The sequence below is a fragment of the Apus apus genome, chromosome 1 (assembly GCF_020740795.1).
Source record: "Apus apus isolate bApuApu2 chromosome 1, bApuApu2.pri.cur, whole genome shotgun sequence".
Taxonomy (NCBI): domain Eukaryota; kingdom Metazoa; phylum Chordata; class Aves; order Apodiformes; family Apodidae; genus Apus; species Apus apus.
The window spans coordinates 199,053,167-199,080,949 of NC_067282.1; the positions used below are offsets into that span (position 1 = coordinate 199,053,167).

The 27,783-nt window shown below is 45.0% G+C and overlaps 1 protein-coding gene across 7 annotated transcripts in view; it reads left to right on the plus strand.

The window, feature by feature from the left end:
- The window catches only part of FRMD4A (FERM domain containing 4A), a 383,479-nt gene that overhangs the window by 284,523 nt on the left and 71,173 nt on the right, over window positions 1-27,783 (plus strand). For all 7 annotated transcript variants that reach the window (XM_051608133.1, XM_051608143.1, XM_051608117.1 and 4 more), the window contains exons 4-7: window positions 2,548-2,640; window positions 16,100-16,184; window positions 20,423-20,479; window positions 23,780-23,802. In XM_051608133.1, coding sequence (XP_051464093.1) covers window positions 2,548-2,640; window positions 16,100-16,184; window positions 20,423-20,479; window positions 23,780-23,802 — 258 coding nt within the window. The remainder of the gene's footprint in view (window positions 1-2,547; window positions 2,641-16,099; window positions 16,185-20,422; window positions 20,480-23,779; window positions 23,803-27,783) is intronic.

Sequence of the window (27,783 nt, forward strand, 5' to 3'; positions counted from 1 at the left end):
TCCTGAGTCCTGTTAAAAGAAACATAACAGTACTTCAGGACACCAATAGAGAGATAGATGACAGACAGACAGACAGACAGACAGACAGATCGATAGATAGATAGATAGATAGATAGATAGATAGATAGATAGATAGATAGATAGATTACATAGATAGAGAACAGATCTCAGGAAGGGGAATGCAGGAGGAAATGCAGACACTTGTAATTTTGAGGTGCCCAGCCTGAGAATCTTCCAATGGGACTCATTATTTGACAGCCTGGAGAATCTGTTTTCTAAAAATAAGCCTCGTTAAAGGACACATCTGTGCTGAACAGGGCACGATGCAGGGATCCCACGCTACCTCTGGAGGACTGCATCCCAGAGCAGAGATGACTGTGGTGCTGCATGCCAGCAGCTATGGAACCTGCTGAGAACAGGCCAGTGAGCTCATGTACCCAGCCCTGTTATCACAGCCATCCTCAGCCCCGACCTGGATAGTATCACTGCACAGCACTGTCTCAGCTGGGCAGGCTCAGGCTCAGCACAGGTACTGCAATAGAGACACAAAATTACTAGATGGGCTTGAAAATCTATTTTATGTCACCCTTTTCCAGTAGCCACACTGCTAGTGAGCCTGTGCCACTGCTACACAGTCCAGCTGCCCTTTACCTAGAGAAAAAAAAATAGAGAAAAAAAACTTATTTTAAAACTCTATCTAGAGAAAAAAAACTGACTAAAAGTTAAAATGTCTCGGAGAGAAACATTCAGGTGTCTAGAGCAGGGGATGAAAAAAGTTTTTATCCTTTTTGTACACCAAAAAGATGTTTAGGATGAGTTTGAAAAGTGTCCAACTACACACGTCTCGCTTGAACCTATCTGAGACTTGGTACTCTTGCAAGATAGATGCAAAGGCTGCTTATGAGAACACCTGACTCCTATATGGCAATATTTGAGGCGAGATACCTTCCTTACAAACATCTGATCCTGAACCCACTGGAGTGATGAGCGGAGCTCACAAGTAATTTTGAATCCCTTTAACAGTGCATGCTTGCCAAGGTGAGCACACACAACGTCCCAGCTGATGTCCAGGGCAGCCCAGAGCTGCCTGGTCTTGAAGGTCCCTGAGCTGCCCATCCTCTTCTTCATCTGCTTAAGCCAGGGCAGTTGTACAGAAATTCAGATTGAACCAAGGTGATTCAAAACCTCCTGGAACTTCTACTCTCCCCTTTATTTCTTTTCTAGAAAAGTTGAAGTTAATCCAGTTAAATTGCTAAATAGATATTGTTGCTTACTTTCCAAAGGGGCTTCTCAGTTGCCCAAAGCACGAGTTGCTGAGAAGTAACAGCTTGGGAAAGCTGAGTTTGCTGACAGGGTACATTGCTAAGGTTTGTGGCAACCCTAGAAGCTAATTTAATGCTTTCTTTTAAACCAAGCCTTTTTTTCTTTTTTTTTTTTTTTTCTAATTTTTCATGGAATAAAGAATTATTCTTGAGGATTAGGCTGAGCTGGTGAATAGGCATTGGAATAGAGATCAGAACATCTGACTTCCATTTCCTGCTTATTTGCTGCAAGATTCTCCCCAAAAATGACTTTAATTCTCTTCCCCCTTACTTGTCTAGACAGCAGAGTGTAGAAGGCAAGGGCTGCCTCTACCTCTGGGTGAAATCTGGTCTGACTGAAATCAATTGGAAAATGCTCAAAGGATGCAGCCCTAACATCACTGGAGGCAACAGCAAAAATCCTGCTGACTTCAGTGGGGCCTGAATTTTACCCAGTGTATTTCCACAGTGCCTAATTTAATGGGGCCTTTATCTCAGCTGGGGAGTGAGATGCCCCTGTAATACAAATAATGGTATTTATAAAACACCTCTCACGCACACACAGCACTCTACAATGTGGGGAACGTGACAAAGAACAGAGCTTCTGCCCAGGAAAGCTTCCAGCAGCAAGGCAAGAATGGATAAATTATAGGAGAAAATTATAGTGACAGGTACCATCTAGGAAAAAAAAAAAACAGCATGTGGTAATTGGAGCTGGAACGCTTCATGGAGCAGCTGTTTTTCAGGAGCTCTCTGAAGGAGGAAAAGCAAAGGCTGGGCAAACCTAAGAGAGAGGCTATTGCAGGCACGTGGGTGGTAAATAAACTGTCTGAGGCTGCAGAGTCAGGTTTAGCCTGGAGTGAAATATTGCAGGTGATGTGGAAACTCTTAAAAGTAAGGATTTCTAATGAAAATCTTGACAGACTTTTAATGATACAACTGCTCCTGGGGGTTCTAATAAAAAGGTGAAGCTCATAGTATTTTGGGCTGTCCTGCCTGCTCAGTGCTGCCAGCTTTCACCCTGACAGATTGAACTTTAGCAGCTCAATTCTCAGACTGAAATGTTGCCAGGATGATATCGACTCTGCTCCTCAAACATTTATTGTGTGTTTTTCAAACATCATGCAATAACCGAGGGTAAATAGCATGCACTTCAGTTCATTTTTCTAACACCTCAGACCTCATTGCCACAAAGAGTGAGAAACCTCTTTGGCATGGAGCTCAAAACTGTCTCTTCTCTTGCCAGGGGACATTTGAACTGGCTTCAGCTGGACCGGCGGGTGCTAGAACATGACTTCCCCAAGAAGTCAGGACCAGTTGTTTTGTACTTTTGTGTCAGGTAAGTGCATGATCCTATCCCATGGGATACAGATACAGACAACCTGTTCCCTAGAGGCCAGGAAATGAGGCTGTTGGTTTCCCACACTGTAGAAACACATGAGGACAAACCCACACTTTTAGAGATGTTTCTTTTGAGCTCTTCAGCTTTCAGAACTCTTTCCATACAAGTGTAAATAAGTAGCAGCCACACTAACGGCCATAGCTGCCCACAGAGAAACCTTGTGAGAGGGTAAGATCAGACATTATGTCTTCACGTTTTTATTTGTGCATTTATTTGTGCACTCCTGGAAAGTCCAAGCTGGCTAGGACTGCAGAACAAAGACCTCTTTCTGCCAGGCAACCAACCTGAGCCAGCCACCTGGAGGGAAAACACTTCCTTCCTCACTGGCAAGCCATCCTTTTCCTCTGGATTGTGCCCAGGGTGTATGAATGTCAGGGACCAAATAAATCCCGGTGTAACTCTGTCGTTTTTGCCTCTTGGATTCAACCAGGTAATGGTATAATGAGGTACCCACAAATAGCTAATGACGGCATTTTATGGCAAGCAGTTGGCTTCTGCATGGGCATAGAAGGTATATATAAACTGGGCTGGACAAGACTAGAAATGTTTTAATGAAGATTATGGCAATTTGGGAGAAATTCTCTTCATCTGGGAATTTTGCAAGTAACCCTTAGTGTTTGGAAGCTGGTACAAGCTGCCAGTGCTGTGGTGTACACAGTGTCTTTGCCTCCAAGGGAGATATTTTTCTGAGAAGACAAATTTGCTCTTGCAGCTTTAAAACACCCAGAGAGAGGCTGGGGGTTGGGTTGGCATATGTACAACATAAAGTTGAGGGTTTTGACTTACTTTTAATGGATAGCTCATGTCTAGAACTAGCCAGTGCAGTGTTACCATGTCTTTCTGTTAGCCTTCCCACTCCAGTGTTACATTACATCTGACATCACTCTCATTCATTCCATAGTACCCACAAAAAATGAAGACCTACTTTTGAGTTTCTTCCCCCCCCGATGAAGCATTTTTTCCCCCACATAGTGATTGTCATTCATTTAACTTCAATTAACAAGGGAGGCTTCTCAAGATAAGAGACTGTTGGTTTATGTCCCCAGATTTAGTGGTGGATATACCTTAGGACAAATAATGGCTGTGCAAAGCACCATGACTCCAAAACTGACCTGCTGTCTCCCAAGAGTAGAGTTTAGTACTTTTGGGTGCTTTAAACCACAAGAATAGATCCAGAGCTAAACATTTCAAGTGTATGTGATCCAGATGCACCTGTGCTTAGAGCTACACAAAACTGTTGGTGCTCTTCTGCAAAAGTATTAGATTTTTAGGCAAATTAAAAAAAAAAAAAGAAGAAAACAACCCAAAACAAACAAACAAAAAAACACAACCAAACACACCCAAAACGAATTTATTAAGAACACAGCAGCTCTGTTATCAAGCATCTTGCCTAGGGCCCAAATCCAGGAGACTGTGCTAGGACAGGGATCCCACGGAAAGCAGGGAAAGCTCTGACTGAGCAAGAGCCAAGTGCACATTTTAGGAGTGGGACTGGTAAATGTGTGAAAGCTGGTGCTACTGGGCCTCTCGTATTCATTTCAAAGACCACTCCATGAGCACAAATATTGCCATCTGTATTGGTTTAGGAAAGCTGGCAGCACCATGGAGACAAGTCATTCTAGCAGGATCTTAGCCAAGAGACATCTTAGGACTATGGATCTATACAAGAGTTAGTAAATGAGTGACCTCTCCTGTTCTGGAATCACAATCCATAGGGGAAATCCATATGGGAAAAATCTGCATTCAGTGTCTGAAAAGTGACTGTGTAAAAACCAGAGTGACTATGTATGGGCTTATACTCTTACTGGTGGTAGTAATGAGGGGATTGTCACACTGACTTACAATTTGAATTGGACTGGAAGGCCAGATGCCTCAAGAGTTAGGAATGGGCATTAACTTACCATGGATTTACTACTGTTTATTCCCCCTGCGGATGTTAGTTGCTGGCAAGACACTGAAGAAGTTTCCCAGCACATTAAATGTTCCCATGTTCATCCCCAAATCTGATATGAGCTGAAAGCAATTGGAGAAATCTACTCCAGCCAGCTGGCTGAAGTTGGAAAGGCCCCACATATCTGTTACCCAGCATTAATCAGTTCTCACTTGGAAACTAAGGCAAGGGCTGAGGTAAACCCACCCATAGACAGGGGTTTATTTTGGTAATCTGGGAGTGTACAGCAGCTTGCAGAGCCACCCATATCCATACCATAAACAGAATGCCCCCTCTCCCCAGCTGCCACGAGGTGGAAAGCAGAGATAATTAATGCTGTACCAGACCTAATTAAAAATGTCTTAATTTTTACAGGGCTGGGTGCCCATGACATCTACTATATCATTGGTAAAGGCTTGCCTGTGTTTGCAGATACCTTTCTTGCATTACCTCTCCCAAGCATTGCAGCTGAGAAAGCCTAGGTTGGTGCTGGGGGTCCTAACTGGTGAGACAGTAATACCAGTAACTGAATGTTCCAGATGTTCATTACAGAGCAATCTATTTGCTGTATCAGGATTTAGTAATCCTGTGGGGTTTTCCCTCTCATCCAAGTAAATGTACAATTCGATCACACTGGTAACTCCTGAAGATATGAAGCTTCATGGTAATGGTAAATGGTAGTTTGTGAAGAGGAGAAGCTACAGAGGAACCGTTTTCACCTTTTAGTGACCATCAGATTGTTTGTAACTCTTAACAGGCCTGCAGCAATGTTGAGAGGCAGCAGGCCCCTGCCTGCCAAAGATGCCGTCGTTTTTAGATTGCTCTTTAAGTACATAGAGAGGGAAGCATGTCTTTTTAAGGCTACTTGAAAGAACCATGCTGGAAATAGGAAGTTTCACAAGCTTTGCAGTGTGAAATTCTCCTGCCTTATTTAAATCTCTCAGCACTGTTGGAGCTTTGCTTTTTGACACACATTTCCTTGGGATTTGACATTGTTGAACATTGATTTCCAGTGTCTTTACTCTCTTCTGTAATCAAAAAGCAAAGATTTCACAGCACTGTGTCAAAGAAGGAAGATTTTATAAGGATGTTCTTAGCATTAGCTTGAAATAAATTGCTTCTGCCCTTGTACACTTGAATTGAAGCCTCTCTATCTTCAGGTTGTCATCTAGTTCTTCTCTGGAAGCTTTCCACTGAGAACACAGGAATCTAGGAAGCAACCAGAACTGCTCGGGCAGCTGAGAACTGCCCCATGGCAATGCTTGTGCAATGTTATTTTAGAAGACTCTGCTAATATTTGTTGTGTAGCTTTAAAGCCATACATGGAAAGGAGGGACTGTAATGAGTCTTGCAGGGGAGGTGGGACGTCTGGCAACAGGATGGGAGTGATATTAGTTCTCATCTTAGAAATTGCTTCCCTGGGTGGCTTTCTAAAGCCCTGGTTGCTTGGTTGGTTGTTGGTGAAACTCATTCCTTGCCTCAGAGGGTTTACAGTGCAGATAAACCAAGTCAGATGAGAGGCACAGCTGAAGTCCAGGACAAGCAAAGGATGGGGATGAAGAAAGGAGGGATTTTACAGAGGTGTTTTGAGACCAGAAGAGGACAATGAAATTGCACCTCACAACATGAGCTCCATGGCAAAGGGGAGGAATCTGAGTAAGGTGTGGAGACCCAGGCAGCAAGGAGGTCAGAGGAAAACAGCTAGCAGGTGTTCAGGTAAAGGTTGTTATACTTTTGGCAGGGAAGGAAGCATTTTGCTCTGGCTCACAGAGGCAGAAGGAAGGCAAAGTTTCTCCCTTTGTGTAAATCTCTGAGGTGAGGGAGGACCAGAGCATAGACATGCTGTTTGTTCATGGGAAGCAAAGCCAGCCAGGCTTTGCAGTGAATTCTCATCCTCAAACAATGGCCTTGTGGGATTAGCAATCCTTTGCTAGGGAACCACCAGCATGGGTCTGATCTCTTTATCTCCTGGATGTTTGTCATGCTGATAATTTATATGAACAAGCTTAGCAAATAAAATTATCTTCACTGGTGGATCTTTTCCCAGAAATTAATATATGTGTTCTCAGCATAGCTCCACCAGCTGAACAGTGACAACTCACTGCAGAAGTCGTCACACTAAATCGGAACATCTCTCATGTGGAAAGGCTTTTCTTTCAGAAAGGCATGGAAAAAAAAAGTGAAATAAATCCTTAGTACTCAAGTACACTGTAGGGCAGAGTTTGTATCTATGGCCTGGCAGTATTCCCATAAAGGAATGTCTGTGTCAAGCAATGTCTGGCATGTGTTCATAGGTACTGGCTAGGCTGAAGTCAGCATGGGAGCCATGGGGGCTCAGGACTCTCAATACTGAGGCCGGATGTTTTGCCAGGTTACCATAGATACTACAGAACAAAGTGGCCTTAAGTAAGAGACCAGCACTGAAACTCAGAGTGGAAAGCTCATGCATGTCATTGCTTCCTTTAACCTGAAGAAATGCAGCTCTGTGTGCACCGTCGGTGGACCAGGTCCAAGGAAGGTGGGACAGATGTCTGAGATGGGACTCACCACACCAAACCTGAGATTTTTACCTGGTAGACAGCTGTATATCAGGGCCAATTAGTGCAGCCTCCCTGGATAATCCCTGGAAAGAAACACAGTTTTCAGGAGCAATTCACCTGACTTATTTTAGATGACTGCTTTGGAATTCATTAAGTTGCAGTCTTAAATACCTATGTCTCTTCTCTAACCTCAGACACCTGCTCAGCTGTAGGCATCTACATTGTAGCTGCCTCTTTTCACCTGATGAATCCCCTCTGCGTGCATCAAGGGCAGCCTATAAATTCAGAACATTTTTCAATCAGGGTTGGCACAGCCAGGGGTGAGGAGGCATTCCCCATCTACAAGGTTTTGCCTGACTATTTGAATAGAACTGGACCAGATTTCAGCTGCTAATGAGGCCTTATGCTATTTTAGTTTTTCAGCCTTCCTTTATATCCAGTCTTTAAACCCATATTCTATTAGAAAAGGACTAATGTTAAAAATAAAAGAAGCGGGAGACTATTTGAAAACAGTTGGCCTTGGAAGAGAGTTGTTGCAAACATGGATTGTTTGTAGGGCTAGATGGACTTTACAACCTGTTGCTGAAACACATTGCTACCTCCCACACTGGCCAGAAGACAAGTGTGGGGTAGAGATTCATGGCATGCTGCTCCCAGCTTCCCTGACTCCCTCACGTGGCAATCCCAGCACACCATGGCTGTGTGTGCCACTTACTTCCACTTCTAAGAAATGAGATTAAGGGGTGGTGATGACAGCAGCCTCTTGCATCAGGAAGAGCAGAATAGAACCACACTAATAGCCAGAGCAATTTATTTGTCTCGCACAAAATGGGCTGTGTTTTTCCATCTGCAGTTTTGCCACCAGAGAGGGGTATATGGTGCTCCACCACTTTGCTGCAGGCAGGGAATTAGGGGGATGGACAAGCTGCAGTGGCTTCTGAGTCCAATAGTAAGCAAGGCAGGTGGTTTGAGGGAAAGCCAGCAGGAAACTGATGCCAAAGTGAGAGAAGAGTAGCAGAAGTATCTTTCCCCTACATTGCCAGTTATTGTCTCTCCCCACCGAGAATGGAGAAGGAGCAGCCCTCTCTCTGCCCCATGGTGTGAGACAGAAGTTTTCAGGAGGTGGGTAGAGAGGTCCAAGGAGAATATGAAATACATCCATTTTGCAGCCAGGTAAAGGCAGAGAAGTGGCAGAGTTTGGATATGCTTCATGTCACCTGCTAGCACCCAGGAGAAGATGCTGGGGAAAAATCACATATACACAAATTGCTCTACTCCCCCCTGGTCAACTGCAGACCCCTCTGCAAGGGGAGCTGAAGGGAGAGCGGTCCTGTAGCCCACTTTTCAATGGAGCATGATCATCCTAGGATAGTTCAGGGAAATGCTCTGAGATGTTTCAGCACCTTGGGGTGCTCTGTTGTCATCCTTGTGGCCATCTCTGAGCTGGCCAGCTCCTTCCAGCTGTAGTCTCCCTCACCTGCCCTCCCTACCAGCACTGATCTGGTAACTCCTCACACAAAGCTCACAGGCAGTTTATGCTATATAAAAGGGAGACTAAGAGACACCTCCCGCTCACATTATATCACAACAGCTCCATGCACTGCTGGGCTGCTGTAGAAACAATAGCAAAAAGCAGAATATCAAACCCACATAACCAACCCAGCCCAACCAAGCTGCTTTCAGGGATTCCCATGCGCTCTTCTGCCTATAAAGTCCATCAAAGTTGTGCCATAACCCAGACCTCCTTGTACAGCCTGTGTTTTGCTGGTTGGTGGGCATCAGCTGTGTGTACACTAAGGGGGAAGATCTCAAAAGCCGGCAGCCCTGCAAAGCCCCTCCCACCCAGCCGCGGTGTCTAAATACAGCCGCTCAGACCTTGTTTGTGCTGGAAGACAAGGCTCCCTGCAGACAATTTATTGCAGCCTTCTCAGGGTGGCCCCCTGCTCTGTTCACCCGGGGGAAGGTGTAATAAATTGCCTGCGGGGAGGCTTTGCTCCTCAGAGTCTCTTTAGAGATATGAGAAACTTCTGTCCAGTCGGAAGATTTACTTGTGTGAAAACTGACCTTTGCTTGAGGAAGGGAACTAATGGGGCTCTGCTACTTAGCAAACAGCTCTGAGCTAAGCCATCCATTACACACGTGTCTTAATAGCAGTCTGGCTCTTGAGTCCCATAACATCATTTCAGTTTTCTGCTTAACTGGGAATGTATTTGTATAAGTGAGCTGTGTTTAGAGAAGGGGATATGTTGTTCTTACTTTCCATTATGCCACCCCGGGGGGCGGGGGGTGGGAAAAGCAAAAGCATTCAAAAATTTGTTGGTTTGAGCCATATTTTGCATGTGTTGATGCTGGCAGCATTGTCTTGTCTAATTTTGGAAAGCACTTAGACAGCATGATAGGTACTCTGCAGAAATGATGGATGCTGTCAGTGTTGGATGTGTACCTAATTTGGATCAAGCAACAATAGCTATGTCAGTGCCCACACGCAGACTCCCTGACTGGGTCCGAGTCAGGCAGACATTGTTTCCATTTTTATTGCAATTTGTGCCTTTAGACCAGTGGGTGTGATTTGCTGTCACCAGTGAAGCAAGCAAGGAGGGTCTGCTACAAGGGGTCCCATCACCATGGCATTGAACAAAAGGGTAGAGCGAGTGAGTAAGTAAATCCCATGCCAGCTTTCACAGCCAAATCATACCTTCATGTGTGGCTGACAGTACAGCACAATGGCTGGAGAGGTTTCTGTTCCTAAAATGATTTAAGATCCTGAGGCAAAAGATGCTCCATCAATACCGAAGGTTGATGTCATGCAAGAGAGTGCACCCAGCGAGTTACCTCTAGTAGCCAAGATGTCAGATTTGGTAAGGATCAAAGAGGAGGAAAGAGCTGGGTTGGAGCTCAGGAGAGTGTGAGGAAATCCCCCTGGCAAACTGAGGGAGAGGAGGGGAGGAAGGCAGTGTGCTGCTGTGACTCGATCACTGCTATCACCTCACACTTGGGACAGGCAACCACATCACTCCAAACTAAGAGGAGCTTCAACAGCCTTTTTGTACAAAGCTGCAGTTCTCTTGCAACCTAAGCTCCATCGGACACTTCAGGGCTGGAGAGATTTGCAGAACATATTGAGCTGGCTGCTGCTTGTATGCCTTGGTCAGGCCAGGCTCCCTTCCTGGTGATACAGAGGCCTTAGAGGTCAGTGCCTCTCCAGGTGATGCTTGATTCTGTAACCAAACATCAGGCAGGAATGTCTGTGTTGTCACCTTGATTCTGTTCCTTCTCCATATTGATACTGGGGCACTCTGCAGTTTGCAAAGACTCCCAGTATGTATAGCCTGCAAGAGAGCAGGTCTCTATATATTCCAAAGCACATATTCTGTATTTTTCACATGGAAAAGATGAGGCATAGGAATAAGCAAATGTCCCCAAACCACATTATTTTCCAGGAGTTCAGTGGGCCAACCTCTTGCAAGCACTGAGAAAAATGGATGGGTGGTGAGCAAAGGTGCAGGCAGCTTCATAGTGCAGTTCAGCCAGTGGGAAAGACAGAGGGAACGGGTTCAGGTTAAACAATATCCACAGCCTTGTTAGCTGTAACTCCCTCTATTCCTGGAATCACATTTACCTCCAGTTTTGTGGTTTCTCTGCATTGAGTTAGAAGTCAATATAGGTCTCTCTTGCTGTGTCCTGTCCCCTGCATACCAATCCCTGGTGCCGGGCAAGAGGGGCCCAAGCATGGCACAAGCACAGGGGACAGGACATGGGATTACAATCAAAATTAATTCATAAGAGGAGGTAAATGGAGCTTTGTAGTGCCTCTGATTTTCATTCCTGGCTGATTCCTTAACAGGCCAACTATTTAGCATGACCATTGTCTGCTTTAAGTGTCAGCAAATAAAAGTGTGCACCCGTGACTATTAGCAAACAGGACTGGAACACAAAAGGAGCTCTGCAGCCTGAGCTGCTCAGAATACTCATTTAGCACAAGACACTGGACATAATGACATCTGCATTTAAGTCCATTATACCGATGCATGTGATTTTTCTTGCCCTGGTTAGCAAATGGCCTCATATTTTTCAAATTATCCTCTGAGGTTTTAAATGATATCATGAGGGATAATGAGCCAGGCCCCAGGATGGATGATGAGGCAGAAAAGGGGTCTCCTCCTTTATCCATTGCTGTGTAATAATGAAATAAGGGGCAGTCCACCAAGGTCTACTGATAGCTATGTCCTGCATCCTAACCAGAATGGAGTCAGCCAGTTGGGAAAGACATGGGAGACATCTCAGCCCATTTCAGTTTTTTATCTCAGGTCTGAGTGTATTTCCCATCTAGGGAAATACAGGAGGAAACACTGGGGAAGATGACTGCACATCAAAACCAAAATCCTTTTGCTTCATTCTGACTTCTTCCGTGAAATCTGGTTTTACCTTTTACGTTCCTTTTTCATGGGAAAAACAGTGTTTTCACCAGGGGAGAAAAGGGCCACTTGAATTGTTATGCTGTGAAATCCTCTCAAAGCAGCAAGTCATCTGAGGAGTGAGACTTGATAGGACAGAAACAAGAGAGTGCTTTGCTCTGCCCTTACCTGGTCTGGGCTCCCCAGATGGCAGAGGAACCCTTTGTCAGGCCTCCAGTTTCAATTACAGGTTTTTTTGCTGGTAGGGGCACTGCTTATGTAGATGTTGTTCCTCAATGAAACCAAGTGTTGAAACCCTTCTGAGGTCTTCCAGTGTCCTTTCAATGTTTTATTTGAATTTTCTTGGAGGAAAACATCATGGCACCAGAATCAGAGGCTTTGAGTGTTTCCTTTTGTTGAAGACACGTTTTTGTTGTTGGATAAAAAGCCTTTTGGACCACTTGGTTCTCACTAGACTCCAACATCACAAGAACTAGGATGATATCACTGTTCCAGGATAGATCTACACCTGAAGTAGATAAGACGTGCCATTTGCTGTGATCATGCTTCAAAATATTGTGTTAAAGACCACAGTGAAATAAGCTTACCATTCTGGGATATGTCCAGGGCTGTGTGTTAGTGACAATGCTAGAAATGTTCTTATTTTATAGTTTCTTTTGGTGTGTGGAAACTGGGATTGCTGCTCACTTCAGCTCTTGCTGTCCACAAAAGCACAGCACCAGCACAGGAACTTTTGGAGGCCCTTTTCCTGGTAGCCCTGAGGCCTCCTATCCCCACTGCAAGGAGGAAGCACAAGTGACCAGGCACCTTCCCTACACTGCTAAATTTGCCCACATTCAGCTGAGTTTGCATATGAAGTCTGCAGCAGCAGCCAGGGTTTCTCCATACCCTAAAGGACTAGTAATCTCACTGGTGATTCCAGGGCCCAGTCAGCCATTCCTCCCTGCTGCAAGTTGGAGGTGGGCTTGGGTGTGGTGCAAGGGAGACATTACAGTAGTGCCAGTTTCCTATCACCCAAGGATCAGGAGTTTCCACCGCTGCTTCTCACAGGCACCACTGTACAAATATCCATGGTTATGGCTCGTTATGACGGGTATTGCTATTCACCACGGCTTGAGGGGGACTCCAGCTGTCTCAGACCAAGTAGTCAGTTAACCAGTGCTTAATAAAGAGCAATCTGATCAGTATGAGGCATGTCCTCACAGCTAAAAAGATGTAAATGTTTCAGATGCAGCAGCTTCTTAAGTCTTCCAAGATACCTTTTGCAGTACTCATCTTCCTACTACTAAGAGGGAGAAGTCAAGATAAGCATTTTGTGTTCATTACCCCGTGTAATATGCCTTGGTCTATTTAATTAATACTTAGAAAATGTACTTGATGAATCATAAGTTACTGGGGGTGGAATGAGGAATGCAGAAATAGATTAACATTGGCTGGTCTTTTAAACTTTTTCAAAAATTATTTATCTGGTTTTTACACTCCAAGTCTTGTGGGGTGTTCCCCCTTCCTGCAGGCACTTAATTTCTCATAGAAACAGTTGCTGGCTGTCAAAGAACCTCTTGGAGGAGCTGCTTGAGGCAAAGGTATTTGTTGGCTGTAATGCAAGAGACATAGGTAGCAGAGCAGAGGTGTGAGACACATTGCACTGTCTGTTTTACTGTCCAGCCTATCCAGTATTTCTTGGATATATCAGCTTCACAGCACACAGAGGAATGCTGCTCCCAGGAGAGTCCTCAACAGAACTCTGAGACTTGCCCCTTAAAACTGATGATGATCTTGAAGCACACCATAAGAAAGGGCTTCTAAACTTAACAGGTAAAACAGTCAGAGAGGGGCAGAGGAGGGAGGAGTATTTTCTAAACCCAGCGCAACAGCCCCAAGATGCTAAATGATTTTCTGAAGGTCATGAAGGAAACCTGTATTTGAGTCAGGAATTTAACCCAGATTTGTTGCTTGATTCATTGCCTTAGCAGCTGGATGCTTCTTCCTGCTGCCTTAGTCACTCACACTGGCCATTGTGAAGTGTGGTTTCCTCCACCGCGTTTAGAAAAGGTGGCAACAGGAGGAGGGCTGAGAGAGATTCATGGTCAGTGCAAAAAACATGTCATTCCCTCCCCTTTCCATTGTTGCAGCACGAGCTGTGGATTCAGGGGAGTCTGCTCCAGTTCAGGTTTTCTGAGCTTGCCACACAGAAAATCCCGTAAGAGTTCTCTCTGCAAATCTGTTTTCTTTTAAAGTAGCACTAATTTCCTGGTGCACATGCTTTGCATTTGACTGGGTGCATGTGTGAGTGCCAGTAGCTCCCAGAATGCTGTCCACTCTGGAGATGACTTGAGAAGTGGGTTTTCTTTGTGAAGATGAAGTATCATGGGCAGGCTCTGTGCTTCGAGAGACTTCGTTTTGTACAGAAAATTATCTGTAGTATCTGTGTCTCTATGTGGAAAACCTTGGGAAAGATCCTTGCAGCCTTAAGAAATGCAATATTGCCCTCTAGTGATAGTGGGAGTGGTCTTGTTTGATCTGATGGAACAAAAAGCAGTTTGGCTAACCTTCACTGGCATTCAAAAATAGAATAAATGTTCCTGTTTTGTTCTGACCCTGGAATTGAAAGATCCTACCATCACAACTTTGAGAGCACTGGTAGTGGTGATAAGCAAAGGAGGTTCTTCAAGCATCACAGAATGTGTAAAATTACCATTTTTATCCATGAATTCAGCAGATGGAAAGCCAGCTGCACTCAGAGAGCCAATCTAGTAAGAGGTTCTTTTTTTAATGCTGCATCTTTTTTGCATTTCTAAAGCCAAAGAGAGGCAGTTTCAAGGACAGGAGGTGAAACCCAGTGGAAATCAGTAAAAAAAAAAAAAAAAGAGTTCAAATTTTGTGCCTCCTGTTCCCTACATTTGATTTTTTTTATGGGGGTGTGGGGGGTGTGTGTGTGTGTATTATTTTTATTTCTCATTTGAACTCTTTCAGAGGGGGAGAAAGAGTGACAATAGCAGAAGCACTTCAGCAGATGAACAAGAAGAGCTCAAAATGTTTCTCTCACTCTTAGGGAGCAAGCAGTTGGTTGTATCTGTCAGGAAATAAAACTATTTTGAAGGGTCTTCAGAAGACACTTAGGAGCACTAAAAAGCTTTTACCTTTGCCCCTAAGAAGGTTACATTTAAGGCACTCTGTTCTGCAAATAGCTCAACACAGATGATCTCTCCAGGGCTTGTGTGAAGCCCCAGCAGTGTCAGCAGGTCTCTCAGCTGCACTCCCAGACCACAGGGTCAGGGAGTAAGGTTTCTCTGTAACTGAACCCTGCATCTCAACCCAGATTTCTAAGGTATCTCATGTTTTTTATGTTCCTGATGCAGACAGCATTTACGTGGCACCTTCTCTATTCCAATTGCCTCTGACAAGGCACGATAGTACTGGAATTCATGTAAGGAACATTGCTGCCACAGTACTGCAATTTAAAGTTCACTATAGAACAGGGTGGGCAGACAGATGGGAGGAGGTTTCCTTACTTAAAACACAGAGTAAATGAAAAATTCACCTTAATCATTCACTGAACCTATCTGGGCTTTATCTCTTATTACAGGAACATAAAATGTACTTACATGTAGCTATCATTAACTTTTACCTCGTCCTGAGCTTTTTTCCCCAAAAGGTCACAAGGCAAAATTAAGGGCTGGAGTCAGTTCAAGCCAGAGGTAAAACTCTCACGGAGTTCACTGCCAAAGGATCAAACTGTCAAAGCAGGCAGGACATAGAGCCCTGAATTGACTTAGACATATCATGAGCTTTCAGCTTAGTTGCAAATATTTGGGGTAATCAGCCAATGCAAGACAGTGGGTTTTTCTGATATTGAGGGTTTGGGCTGGTCAGCTTTCTACTGAGTTCTGAGAAGTCATCTCAGCTCAAAACCCTAAATATAAACAAACAAACAAATAAACAAATTACTGGTATTCCCAGTCATAGGAGCATTGCTACTCATGGTACTGGTAAATTGTGCAAGGTTCTTAACTATTGCTGGTCACTTACTCTCTGACCATAGCCGAGGTGGACAGGGAAGGGATCCAGAAGCGGATTTCTGTTCGTGAACACTTCAGGAGATGCAGGTCAACAGCAGGTTAGGTAACGGAGTGAAGAAGAAATGCCAAAATGTGGTAGGGAATCAAGGGGAGTTTACAAGCACACAGAATAAAGCATTACTTGAAGTTTAAAAAAAAAAAAAAAAAAAAAAAAAAAAACAAAAACAACCCGAAAGATTCTTTAGAAACAAAATCTGCCATTTGGTGATCCAGTTAATTTGGTGTGGCTGGGGGGTGGTGACTGATCGTGTCCCGGAACATACACAAGCCTCTTTCATCACCCCTATCCGTCATAATCAAAGAAACTTGACTTTTAGTATACTCATCACGTCTCTGCTGACCACATTTTTCATTTAATGTGTTTGTTTTCATTTTTTTCCCCCCCCCCGCCCGAGTTCCTCCTCACGTCTTACCTCCCGCTTTCCCTTTCAGGTTCTACATCGAAAGCATCTCCTATCTAAAGGACAACGCCACCATTGAGCTGTTTTTCTTGAACGCCAAGTCCTGCATCTACAAGGTGAGGGCCCAGGGAGCTCTGGGTGGCACTGGGGTGGGCTGAGACAGCTGGGTCCGCGTCCCCTGACCCAAAACGCGCAGTGGTCACAGCTGGAGATGCCACCTCCTCCCGCCCTCCCTCCCTCACGCCTGACCACGCGTGGCCAGCTTCCCTGAGGTAAAACACCCGTGGAATTAACTCTTGCCGCTCGCAGGAGGGAATCTGCAGCTGCTACAATGACTTGCATTTAGGAGGAAGTGCCTGAGGTGGGGTTTTTTTGGCTAAAACGTGAGGGTGCAGAAGCCGTTCCTGAGGGGAATGTCGTTAGCGGTTCCCGCCCGCAGAGGGCGGCAGTGGCCGCGCGGGCGCCATCTTCTGGGCTCGGCGGCGGGGGAGCTGGTGTGTGTGTGTGCGTGTGTGTGTGTGCGGGGGCTGAGCCTGTGGGAGGGGAAACGCGTGGGTGTCTGTGAGCTTGTCCGTGAGTGAAAGTGCCCGGGGAAAGCGTGAGAGGGGTGCGTGATGTGCGAGGGCGACCGCGGCCCCGGGGGCTTGCGCGTGTGAGGGGGTGGCGGCTGCAGGCGTGTGTGACTGTGAGGGTTTGCGCGTCCCCTGTCAGGGTTAAGGGTGTCAGGAACGCGTGGAGCTGCGTGTTCGTGAGAGCTGCGTGACGGAGCGCTTGTGGGCCACGGGGGGACAGTGAGCGTGGAGCTGCGTGCAGGGCGGGGAAGGGCGCCTGCGGGTGTGACCGCCTTGTCCTGGAACCGGCCACGCACAGAGAAACGTTCTTTTGTACCAGAAACAGCCCGGGCTGGGAGGCTATTGGAAACACCCGCTTGCTGACTCCAGCACCGCACCTCAGAGCTGCCCCTCGCGAGGCACCCTGTGTGCCAGAGATAAGGGCGGCCTGCCGCGGCCCCCGCTCTCCGGCGGCCGAGCTGCGAGGACGAGTCCTGCAGTGCCACCAGCCAACCCTGCAAGTGAAAGGGCAGGGTCCAGAAAATTAAGCTGGCCCAGAAACGGCAGAGGTGGAGGCTGGCTGGCTGGGGTGGATGGGCAGCTCGCTGTGTGGGGCTGGGTGAGGTTTTTCAACAGCTGGGATTCCCTGGGAGGATCCCTCCTGCCTCCCTCCGTGCTGGCAGAGGCTGTTCCTAGTGACTCACCTCCATCTGCCAGGGAGGAAGAGGCAGGGAAAGACAGCTGTAGCCAGAGTGATTGTACTGCCAGCCCACAACTCTCAGCAGGTTTGTGATCTGCTGAAACCACAAGCTTACACTGAGTTTGGACCCTTGCTTCCTCACGTCTGCATGCCCTGAAATGCAGGGACTAACTTTGCATCTCCCAAAATGCAGGGTAGAAGCCAGAAAACACCTTTTTTTTTTTTTCTTTTTTTTTCTTTTTTTCCCAGTGCCAAGGAAAAAGGCAGGGCTGCTGAGCTGAGCTGTGCAGAACTTTGCTCTCCGGCAAGGCTGTAATTAGATGTGCTTAGTCAGCCCTCTCCAGCAACAAGCTCAGTGAGCATCACATTTTGGTTCCTGGGGAAAAGTTCCTTTTTGGAGTATTGCCAGGAAAAGCTTAGACTGTTGTTCTTTTTTTTGGAGAAAACGTAATAAGAAAAGGGGGGGGCAAAAGGGAGAAAAGTGCCTACAGATCTAGGTTGATTTATTTTAGTCTGACCTCTCCTGAAACCATTACTTCGCACATTCAAGCTGACTGTCATCTCCATCCAAAAATAGCCCTGCTGGATTCCCAGTCTCCCATGCGGGTCCTTTCCCACTTGACTTCCAGCCACAATAAGGCCCTGCTGTGCTATTAAAAAAGGCGCTGAATTTGAAAGGTGAGGGCAAAGTCTGTGATCCTCACAGGGCGAGCACCCAGCCAGCACGCCTGGAGGATTCCTCTCTGTGTAGAGAGGTGTCTGCACACAGCCAGTGCTTGTCGTCCCTGCAGCTAGCAGGGGGTGTTGCAGGCTCCCAAATCTTGAAAGCTTCCTTGCTGCACAAAAAGTTTCCTTGTTGGACTTCCCATGGATGGCTTCACCCCAAGCTCCCCTGCAGCCCAGAAAGACTGTACTCTGTATGATACAAGTGTAGTTCATAATGCTATGCTAGCACCTTAGACCTTTCCTTTCAGACACACACCCTCAAATCTCACCATGCACAGGGCTACTGAAGTTGGGAAAGGAGAAAACTGATGACAGTTTAGTCTGGGGCTGCTGGTTCCCTGGGTTGTTGGCTGCTGGTTCTGCATTGGGTGCTGCACTTCTTTGGCTGTGCCCACCATTCCTCCTTGCCCACCCTGTTGTATAACGAGACATTCATGGACCCACGCACCCAAATCATTGCACAGGACCAGCAAGCCAGTGCTGCCCAGAAGGGCCAAGCCACTAAACAAGACAGGGCTTGGCATTAGGCACTGTCCCTCAATCAGTTAGGGTGTTTAATTACTAGCATGTTCTGACACAGGTTTTGGCCTGTGCCAGCTAGCCCTGTCCCAGGCTTTACTTGGGCAGTGTCCAGGGATGAGCACCTGTTCCAAGAGGCAATACAGCTGAGGTAACCCTGTCTGGGACTGGGAGAGGAAGGAAGAGCATTCAATCATGAGCCATCCTGTGCCACGTACCCTTAGGGACAGGGAACGGGCTCTGGCCCACTTCACCTACTAGTATAGACTTGCCATAGCAACATGTGGTTGCTGGGGCTGGTTTGTCCACGCACTGCTGGTGCTTCAAGGAGAGAGGAAGACCATGCACTCTGGTTCTACTCTGTATCACCCCTTGCTATGGGATTTGCCTGGCTGCCCCAGCCCAGCCTGCAGCTGAATCGACATCTCGCACCAGCCGCGTCCCTTGGCACACGCACATCGTTAGTGCAGGTGCCTGCCTGAACCAGGCAGTTCAGCTCAATGAGGAAAGGTGTGTTTATTGCCCATAGCAGAGCTGGTCTTCACTCCCCAAAGAGCTGTTATGAAGGAGGTGAAGGAAGTGCTTATTTTAAAAAGCTGGCACTGGTGAAAGCCAAGGACACCTGGATCTTATCCTCTGTTTTGTTCCCTTTGTTTTTGATTTTGCCAGAGACAAGCCAACACAGCGATTGTGGCTTGTAAATGAGGTGTGGCCGTGACTTGGCTGGAGCACGGATCACAGCACTGATCTATATTTAGATCACTCATTTCTTGCCAGATGAAATAAAATATTAAAAACAGCAGCTTAAATAAATAAAACAGAAAAACCACCACAGGAGTGAGTTGAACACTGACCCAGTTTACATGGCCACATACTTAGGAGAAAACATAGGAGCTCTAGTTGCAGAAGAGAGGCCTAAACAGCATTGCAGTAAAAACCCCCTATCTTGCCACAAGCAGGAGAGCATACCTGGCCACAAGATTAATGCTTAAGCCTCCCATCCCAAGCATCTTTGATGCCAGGTCTTCATCCCACACATTCAGATAGAGCAATGCCTGGACCCCTTGGATCTGTGACTACTATCTCAAGCACAAAAGGACTCTCAGAGGATCTCATGGGACCATCAGTGTCCTTCATGTGACAACAGTGTCAAAGCAAAATACTCACAATTTCACCTGACCCTCCAACTTTGCTTTCACCACTGACTGGATCCTGTAGAATGGAGCAGTGAAGATCTACCAAAAGATTTGTTTTCACAGCTCATTCTCAAAGCAACCCCAGCTCCAGTGCTCATGGGGAAGAAGGGACTGAGCTGCCATCCTGCAAGAGGGAATATGGCTCTTCCTGTGAGTTTACCGTGGCAATAGCCAGAGAAGATCTGTGGGTGCTTTGACACAACCTCAGTGAAGACAGATTTTCTCATTTCTTTAATTACTACTATGAGCCAAAGACAAGGCTGTGTTCCCCTGAAACATAAGTGACATTTGGGGGATAAAAAAATATATTTCCCAGACTACCTTTCACTAAATCACACAAGAAAATAAAAATTACCCTGATCCTCCCCCTTCCACCTGTCTTCTCCCTGCTTCTCCCCAGGAATCCCTTCATGCCACATCCAGTTATGCTTCATTTACCAAGCCATTACACTGAATATTTGGCTTTCTCCACATCTGAGTGGGCAGGTTCTCCCTCATGTTGGTCTCCAGGAGCACAAAGAATGCTTTGAAGCCCAGCCAGAGAAGAAAACTGGCACCACACGCTTCACCATGCAGTAGCCAGGAGGAGATGCATGTCCTTCTTGCAGGAGCTCAGACTGACTCCACTCTCTTTTAACTTCTCGTTTCCTTTACCTTTCAAGGAACTCATTGAGGTTGACAGTGAAGTGGTGTTTGAACTGGCTGCCTACATCTTGCAGGTAAGCACCCACCTTCTCTCCCTTTGTGCTTCCTTGTGTTGCATTAAATTTCCTGACCAGCCAAATCCAAAACAGCTGCCCAGAAGTGCAGGAGCAAGATGCCTTTACACCATTTGCATCATTTATACCAATGCAAGACCAAGCAGACCTCAAGCCAGACCTCTCCAGGCATGGAGCAGATTCCACTGCCCAACATTTTGCATGCATAACTGCATATTATGCTTGCACTGCCACAGGTATCCAGTATCACAGGGTATGATGTATAGCCAGAGAATATCTGAATGATTAATGCAATTTCCTACGTGAAAAATTTTCACCATGAGAACAGTTAGACATTGGAATAATCTCCCAAGGGAAGTGGTGGGTTCCCCTACACAGTTTTAAGACTTAGCTTGACATGGGCCACCTCATTAAACTGTATTATTACCTAGGAAGATTCGACCAGATGATCCTTGAGGTCCCTTCCAACCTGACATTCTATGATTCTATGAAATCCATTTACAATGGGTTCTTCTCCAGTGCCTTTATTTGCAAATGTTTCCCTGATGGAGCTTGCCCCTCCGATGAGCTTCATACGCTTCTATAAATGCAACTGCCTGTATTCTCCAAGGTGGGTGGAAGGGCTTAAAGACATTCCAAAAAACTTGTCTAGAAAAAAAAAATAAAAGTTGTCTTTTCAAGTCCTGCTCTTCAGGAAGAGGGAAAGGGTCAGAGAGCAAATTACCAGCAGCATTTGGTAAATCTCTAGTTCCCAAAGAGGAATCTTTTCAGGGTAGTGGAGGTATTTTCATGAAAGATCTTAATTCAGGAGTATGACTGTGGGAGCAGATCAGAGAGAGTTGTCAGATGATTCCTGTTCCCCTTTCGTACAGGGTAGTTTTCATTATTTTTCCCGTCAGCCAGGAAGCTGTGAGGAGCCATGTGAGCAGAGAAGCTATCCACTCAGCCTGCACCAGTAACTAACAGTGCATTGCCCTTCTACAGCACTTTCCATGTTAAAGAAGCAATTAATGCATAGGGATTTGTATCTTCATTAAAATCGTCCTATGTAACAAAAATGGAGTGAGACAGTCAGGATGGGGGACTCAATTAAAAGCACATTATAGAAATTGCATGTTGGCTGTTGGGGGAATGCACATCAAACAACAGGCTCATTGTGAGAAGAAGCAATAGGGTTATGAATCTATTGTCTGCTCATCCTAATGAATAACTTGAGCTCTTAGTAATTGTACAGCCAGATCCAGATCTGCCACTGTAACCCTCTTTGCTGTGATTGTTTCTCATGACAAACACAGGATGTTACGTGTATTCCTGTAGTAGTTTGACATGTAACTTAATGAAAACAGTCAAAACAAGCCACACCTCTGTTGTCTGTAACCAGAAATTACTACAACCCATGTTTGTGACAGTATCTAAGCAAAACAAGAGGAATCATACTGCATTTTGTCCTACTTCTCACTTCAGCATTGAGGTCAAAGAACTGAAGTGTAGACAATCTACCCTACAAAATTGTTTTTTAAATTCAGTATGCTCAACCCTTTGCAGGCCAGGGCATATCCTTTGGGTGTTGCTCTATGTTGAACTATAGTCATTATATCATAGAATCACAGAATGGTTTGGGTAGGAAGGGGCTTTAAATATCATCTAGTTCCATCCTCCCTGCATGGGCAGGGACACCTCCCATTAGACCATGTTGCTCAAAGTCCCACCCAGCCTGGTCTTGAACACTTCTAGGGAGGAGGCATCCACAACTTCTCTGAGCAACCTGTTCCAGTGTTTAAGGACTCCTTCCTATGAACCAGGGGTGAGCTTGTCTGCCGTTCAGTTCAATCAGGAGGAAACAGGAAGATAGTAAAGGACTGCTTTAGTCTGCAGCCTTATTTCAAATTGCTGTGTTAACAGAACAAATTAAAGTACCACCAAAGCTCTGAACTTTACCCCAGCCTTGGGACTGAAGCAGCACTGGACGAGGGCTGACATGTTTTGCGGGTAGATGGATGGATGTGAAGACAAAAGACCTGAATGCAAAACCTGGTCCTCTTGGCATTGGAAAGTCCCTCGCTGCACAAATTATATTCTTGTACTGTGCTCTCTGAGTAACTGACCGCAAATGAGGTGCTTTAGCACACGTCATACGAAATGCATATTGCCCATGGAAAATGCAAAATCATAGGATCATCGTGGTTGGAAAAGAGTTTTAAGACCATCAAGTCCAACCATTAACTCAGCACTACCAAGGCCACCACTAAACCATGTCCCTCAGCACCACATCTTTTAAATACCTTCAGGGATGGTGATTCCACCACTTCCCTGGGCAGCCTGTTCCAGTACCTGACAACCCTCTCAGTGAAAAAATTTCTCCTAATCCAATCTAAACCTCCCCTGGCACAACTTGAGGTCATTTCATCTTGTCCTATCACTTGTTACTTGGGAGAAGAGACCAACCCCCACCTCACTACAGCCTCCTTTTGGGTAGTTGTGGAGAGCAAGAAGGTCTTACCTCAGCCTCCTTTTCTCCAGACTAAACAACCTCAGTTCCCTCAGCTGCTCCTCACAGGACTTATTGTCTAGACTCTTTACCAGTTTCATTGCCCTTCTCTGGACGTGCTCCAGCCCCTCAAAATGTGTATTGCATCTATTGAGGAGGGGAGTCACCAAATTTTGAAGATTCACCAGATACCCAGTAAGACTCAGGTACGACTCTAATCACTGTAGAGAAACATTAGCTTTAACATCAGGCTGTGTTGGTAGTAAATAGAAATATCTAGATATATAAGTAAGGGAGCTAAATACTCCTCCAAACACCGAGCAAGGAGTTAGAGAAACCTGTGTCTTGCAACCCCTTGAAAGCTGATAATGAGCTTACTTTTTGAAAGTCTAATTTCTAGAAAATAACCAGAATACTTGTAAAAAGAGTCAGGGGAGTTGCAGTCTCAGAGGCTGCAAAGCCACTGAGACTTCAGACGTCTTCTAGTAATGTGGTATCCACACTGAGCAAAAAATTACTTATTTACTAGCATTATTTCCTGCAGCTTCTTGGGTGTTTACTAGCAGAAAGAGGAATTATCTGGCTCTGTATTAAGCAAACCTTTTGTTTGTTAATCTGCCCGGTTCACTGCATGTATCATGGCACTTGACATTAGATACTAGTTCCAAAAAATACATGAGGAACCAATTACAACAGGAAATTGCTGCTAAATGAGTTTTGCAAATGGAAAATCTTGAACAATTGTTTACCTTTTTTTTTTTTTAATCCTATCTTTAATGGTACATTTTTAATTTTTCTTTCTCATTTTACAGGAGGCGAAGGGAGATTTTTCAAGGTAGGTGATCTTAAAAGCTTTTGCCATTATGTGCTGTGAGAATAAATCTGGGGAAATCACTGCGTGAGGGATGCAACTGGGTTGTAGCTGTGTAGCAACAGGAATATACACATTGTTAATATAGACATTGTGTTTCCTGAAGCCATTTCTTCACAAAACACAGCCTTTGACTAGAGAAGGCAATGCAAACAGCATTGTTTGTGACTTTGTTGTTGCAAATCTCTTTATATGTCCATGAAGTTCAGGAAGTAGACTAGTCTTCGGAAGGAAATTGCTAAGGAAATGACTCTACAATCACTGTTATATCAAAGACCCAGCCAGAGGCAACATTAAAGTTCCATCACTAATTGATATTTCAGCTTGAATTTGGACAGAGTTCTCAAAATCACAACTTAGATGATTGGTTTTTTTGAGCTTCTGCTATCCCTTGAGCCAAATATTCAGACTTGCTGGAAGAAATTCAAAGAGATGAACTGTGTTTGGTGTTTCAGGAGGCTGTTAATGAAATGCCCAAGAATTTTCATTTAAGCTGACAGTATCTGTCAGTTCTGCATTAGCAGTGACCAAAGGTCAGATGGCTGTTTCATGCCTCATGTGAGAAACATTGAAGTTCTTCACCTGAAGCCCAGGCAAACTACCTATGCTAAAAAATCCACAAACTCCATGTATTGCTTTTGTTGACCTGAATGTGAGTTCAGCTGGAGGACCACAATATCCATTCAGGTTCATTTCAGAGGAGAAAACAAGGTAGGAATGGGCAGTGAGGTTGAACTGCCAGATAAGCTGAAAGTATCTTTTTTGTCAGCATTGAGTTACACTGAGAAGACTGTAATGGTACTGTGTGCACCCATTGGAGATTGTGAATAACAGGCAGAGCAGATGAACAGCTTCCACCATTTGGTGGACTGAGACTTCTAGCCAGCTAAAATTGAGACAAATCACTGAGAAGGAACAATGAGTTGAAAATATTGCTTATGTATCACGAAATCTGAGATGACATAAGGTAACCCTTGGTAAAAGGAAGTTCAAGTTCAGCCTTATCATTTCTCAAAACCTTCATCAACTTGCAAAATCCTGGCATGCATCTGACCACAAAAACACAAGTCTAGTCTTGTTTCATTTTTCAGTTCCACCAAATTTGGAATAACTGAGCTACCAGCAGTGTTTATTTAGGGGGCACTGGAGCACATGCAGTGCTTTTCCTTTCCAGTCTTGGTTTTCCATGCACTGCCAAATGCTCAGCCCAGTGGAGCTGAGCCAAGCAGAGTTTTGCCATTCAAATCTGTGATGAACCACATCTTCCACTGGTTTTGCTATGAAGAACGATATTTAATGTTTCTCAGAATGTCTTTGACATGACAAAAACACACCCAAAAAGTGTACATTTAGACCATGAAACACAGAATAGAAAGGAATCTGATGGCTCAGGCTAATAGGACTGAAAGCATTTTATCTTCCAAGTATCTGTTCCAGACCAGAAGTGGAACCAGCCAGTGGAAAGCATTCATCTGCTAAAAGCTGTTTCATGTCCTTGTAAAAGGGATGATTGAGTTTATCACAGTGCATTTATCTAGGCCACAGAGAAATGAGGAATCTTCCCTTAGTGCACAAAAGATACCTCAATACATGGTGGTAACTGCTTCCTTCACATCAGCATGCCAGTCATCATCAGCCCTGTTAAAACAGTTAGCTCTTAGAGCTTTCCACCTGTGGATCACAACGGTCTGAAGTGGACAGGGGAATCCCTACATCCAAGTCAATCAGAGAAATGGTGTCTTCACAACAACTTGCTGTCACTGCCAGGGATCTTAATTTATAAATTATGGCAAAGCAATCTGCCTTATTAGTGGAGTTTGAAGCCTACTCTTGAAAGAAGGTAGAAGAATACTATCCCGACCCTCTATGGTTAGAAGACTTAGCATTTCCATGGATGTCTGTCTAGCAAGTCCCCTCTAACATGCACTGACATGGGTTTATATGCTGGGTGAGATCCAGGTGCTACTGAAGTCAACATGAGGTCATTGTGGTCAAGATTTTGCCTGCTGAGATTTGTGGTTATTCATATCAGAAGTGTAAAATCTGGGAGGCAAATCAAGCCTGGGGCCAGCCAGAGAAACTGCAGATGGAAACAAATGTTCTGACTTCTCTTAGGGCTGAAGTTAGCTTCAGTGTTTCAAGTTAGTTGAAGTTGAAATGCTGTTTGAAATAGAAGTGGCTACTCTTTGAAACAGAGAACCTCTGCAGTTGTAAAGGTCTTGCTGCTGAGATTTAAAGATAATATGTTGTGCATGGCAGCATACATTGCGTGAAGGATGAACTCTTGAACTCTTGCTTTCTTTTTGAAGAAATAAGTTACTTCTAAAGGATTGCATGCTTGGAACACAGACTGCAGATTTCCCACACCTGTCCTGTCTACTGCCACCATCAGATTTATAGCCTGTAAGACTACAAGTTTCTCCTTGGCCCTGATCCAGAAAAGTGCACAAGCAGGGGCTCGTTGGTCGCAATGGGAGAACTGCTGTTCGCCGTGAGAGCCTCCCTAGGGGCCGCTGCTGATCACCTCAGGTGCTGGGATAGTCAATGCAAAGTTGTCACAATTCAGCTCGGGTTGACACCTGCCCATGTTGGCCTGAGCATGATTACCTCCAAACCCCACTGTTCCCAGGTGGTGGATCACAGGGGCTGGTTCAGGACTCCTGAATGCAGTTGCAAGTTTGCTTTTTGGGCCTCATGGGAGCTCAAAATCAGAACTGATCCTGTGAACTCTAGTGGTCAGTCTTCTACCTCTGTGAACTGATGCAGCTCCCACTGCTGCTTTGAAGGAAATCATTCCGTGCCTCAGAATAACAACTACACTTATAATACTCCTCTTTCCTTATCCCAGAGGGGGCTTATGTGTCATTTCAAGTATATATCCCGCATCCTTTGGAAAGGCATCGTCATGTATGAGTCTGTGCTAATTTTTGCCACCTTGGAGTATTGCCTAACTCAGGCATTGCAATGACTACCCAGTGCTTGGTAAGCCTGGACAGCACTTAGTTCTGAGTCACCCCTATCAATCTCGAACTAAGATGCCACAATAGCCCTGACAGATCACTTTGGCATCACAGCGAGCAATTTGGCTAAGGCCTTTTCCATTTCTAATGTGTGTTTCATTTCAGAAACAAACCCATCAGAAACCCAGAGCTCCTGAATCCATTTAGATCAATTAGGAAAAATACTTCTCAGTGTTTGCTGTAAGTTTGCTGTAGCTAATTCCTCAGACAGACTCTCATTGCTAGGTTTCTTCCAGTTAAGCATCATGAGACATTTCAAGTGAACTCCAGGTATCTCCCAGCAACATACAAAAGAACAAGGGAGGAAAGCAAACAGCCAGTTTCCTGATAAGCAGAATTTCACAATCATTTCAATGGAAGATGGTGATCTAACATAGTTTCAGAATTACTTTTCCTTCTGTGTAACCAAGTGACATTTAACCAATTAGAATTTATGAAGGGCTTACAACACCCAGGCTGCATTCTTGCAACCTTATGGAGAAGATCCTAAATACTGTATTTCAAACAGTACTATTTAATCCAAGAATTTCAGACTCTACATTTCCTCTTGCATTCAACAGAATTACTTAGCATACTGAGAAGAGTTAATAACTTTAACCTGTAGTCTTGTTTTGTTACTAATCATTGTTATTACACATGCTGGAAGATGTATGGATTTCCTTAGACATAACTGCATCTGTAATGTTGCTCAAAATTACTGCAACCAATTTGCAAAAAATGTTATTCACAAAATGCTGATGAAGTGGCAAGATAGACCTCTTACCCCCATGTGTAGACAGAACTACATAGATGTGGAGACTCATTTATTTGGCCAAGAGTCATTAAACATGCAGTGCTAGAACTAAGACCAGAACTCAGGGATTCCTGTCTTCTAGGTCTACTGTCCAGTCAGTTGACCTTGTTTCTGGATATCTAACCAGCTTTC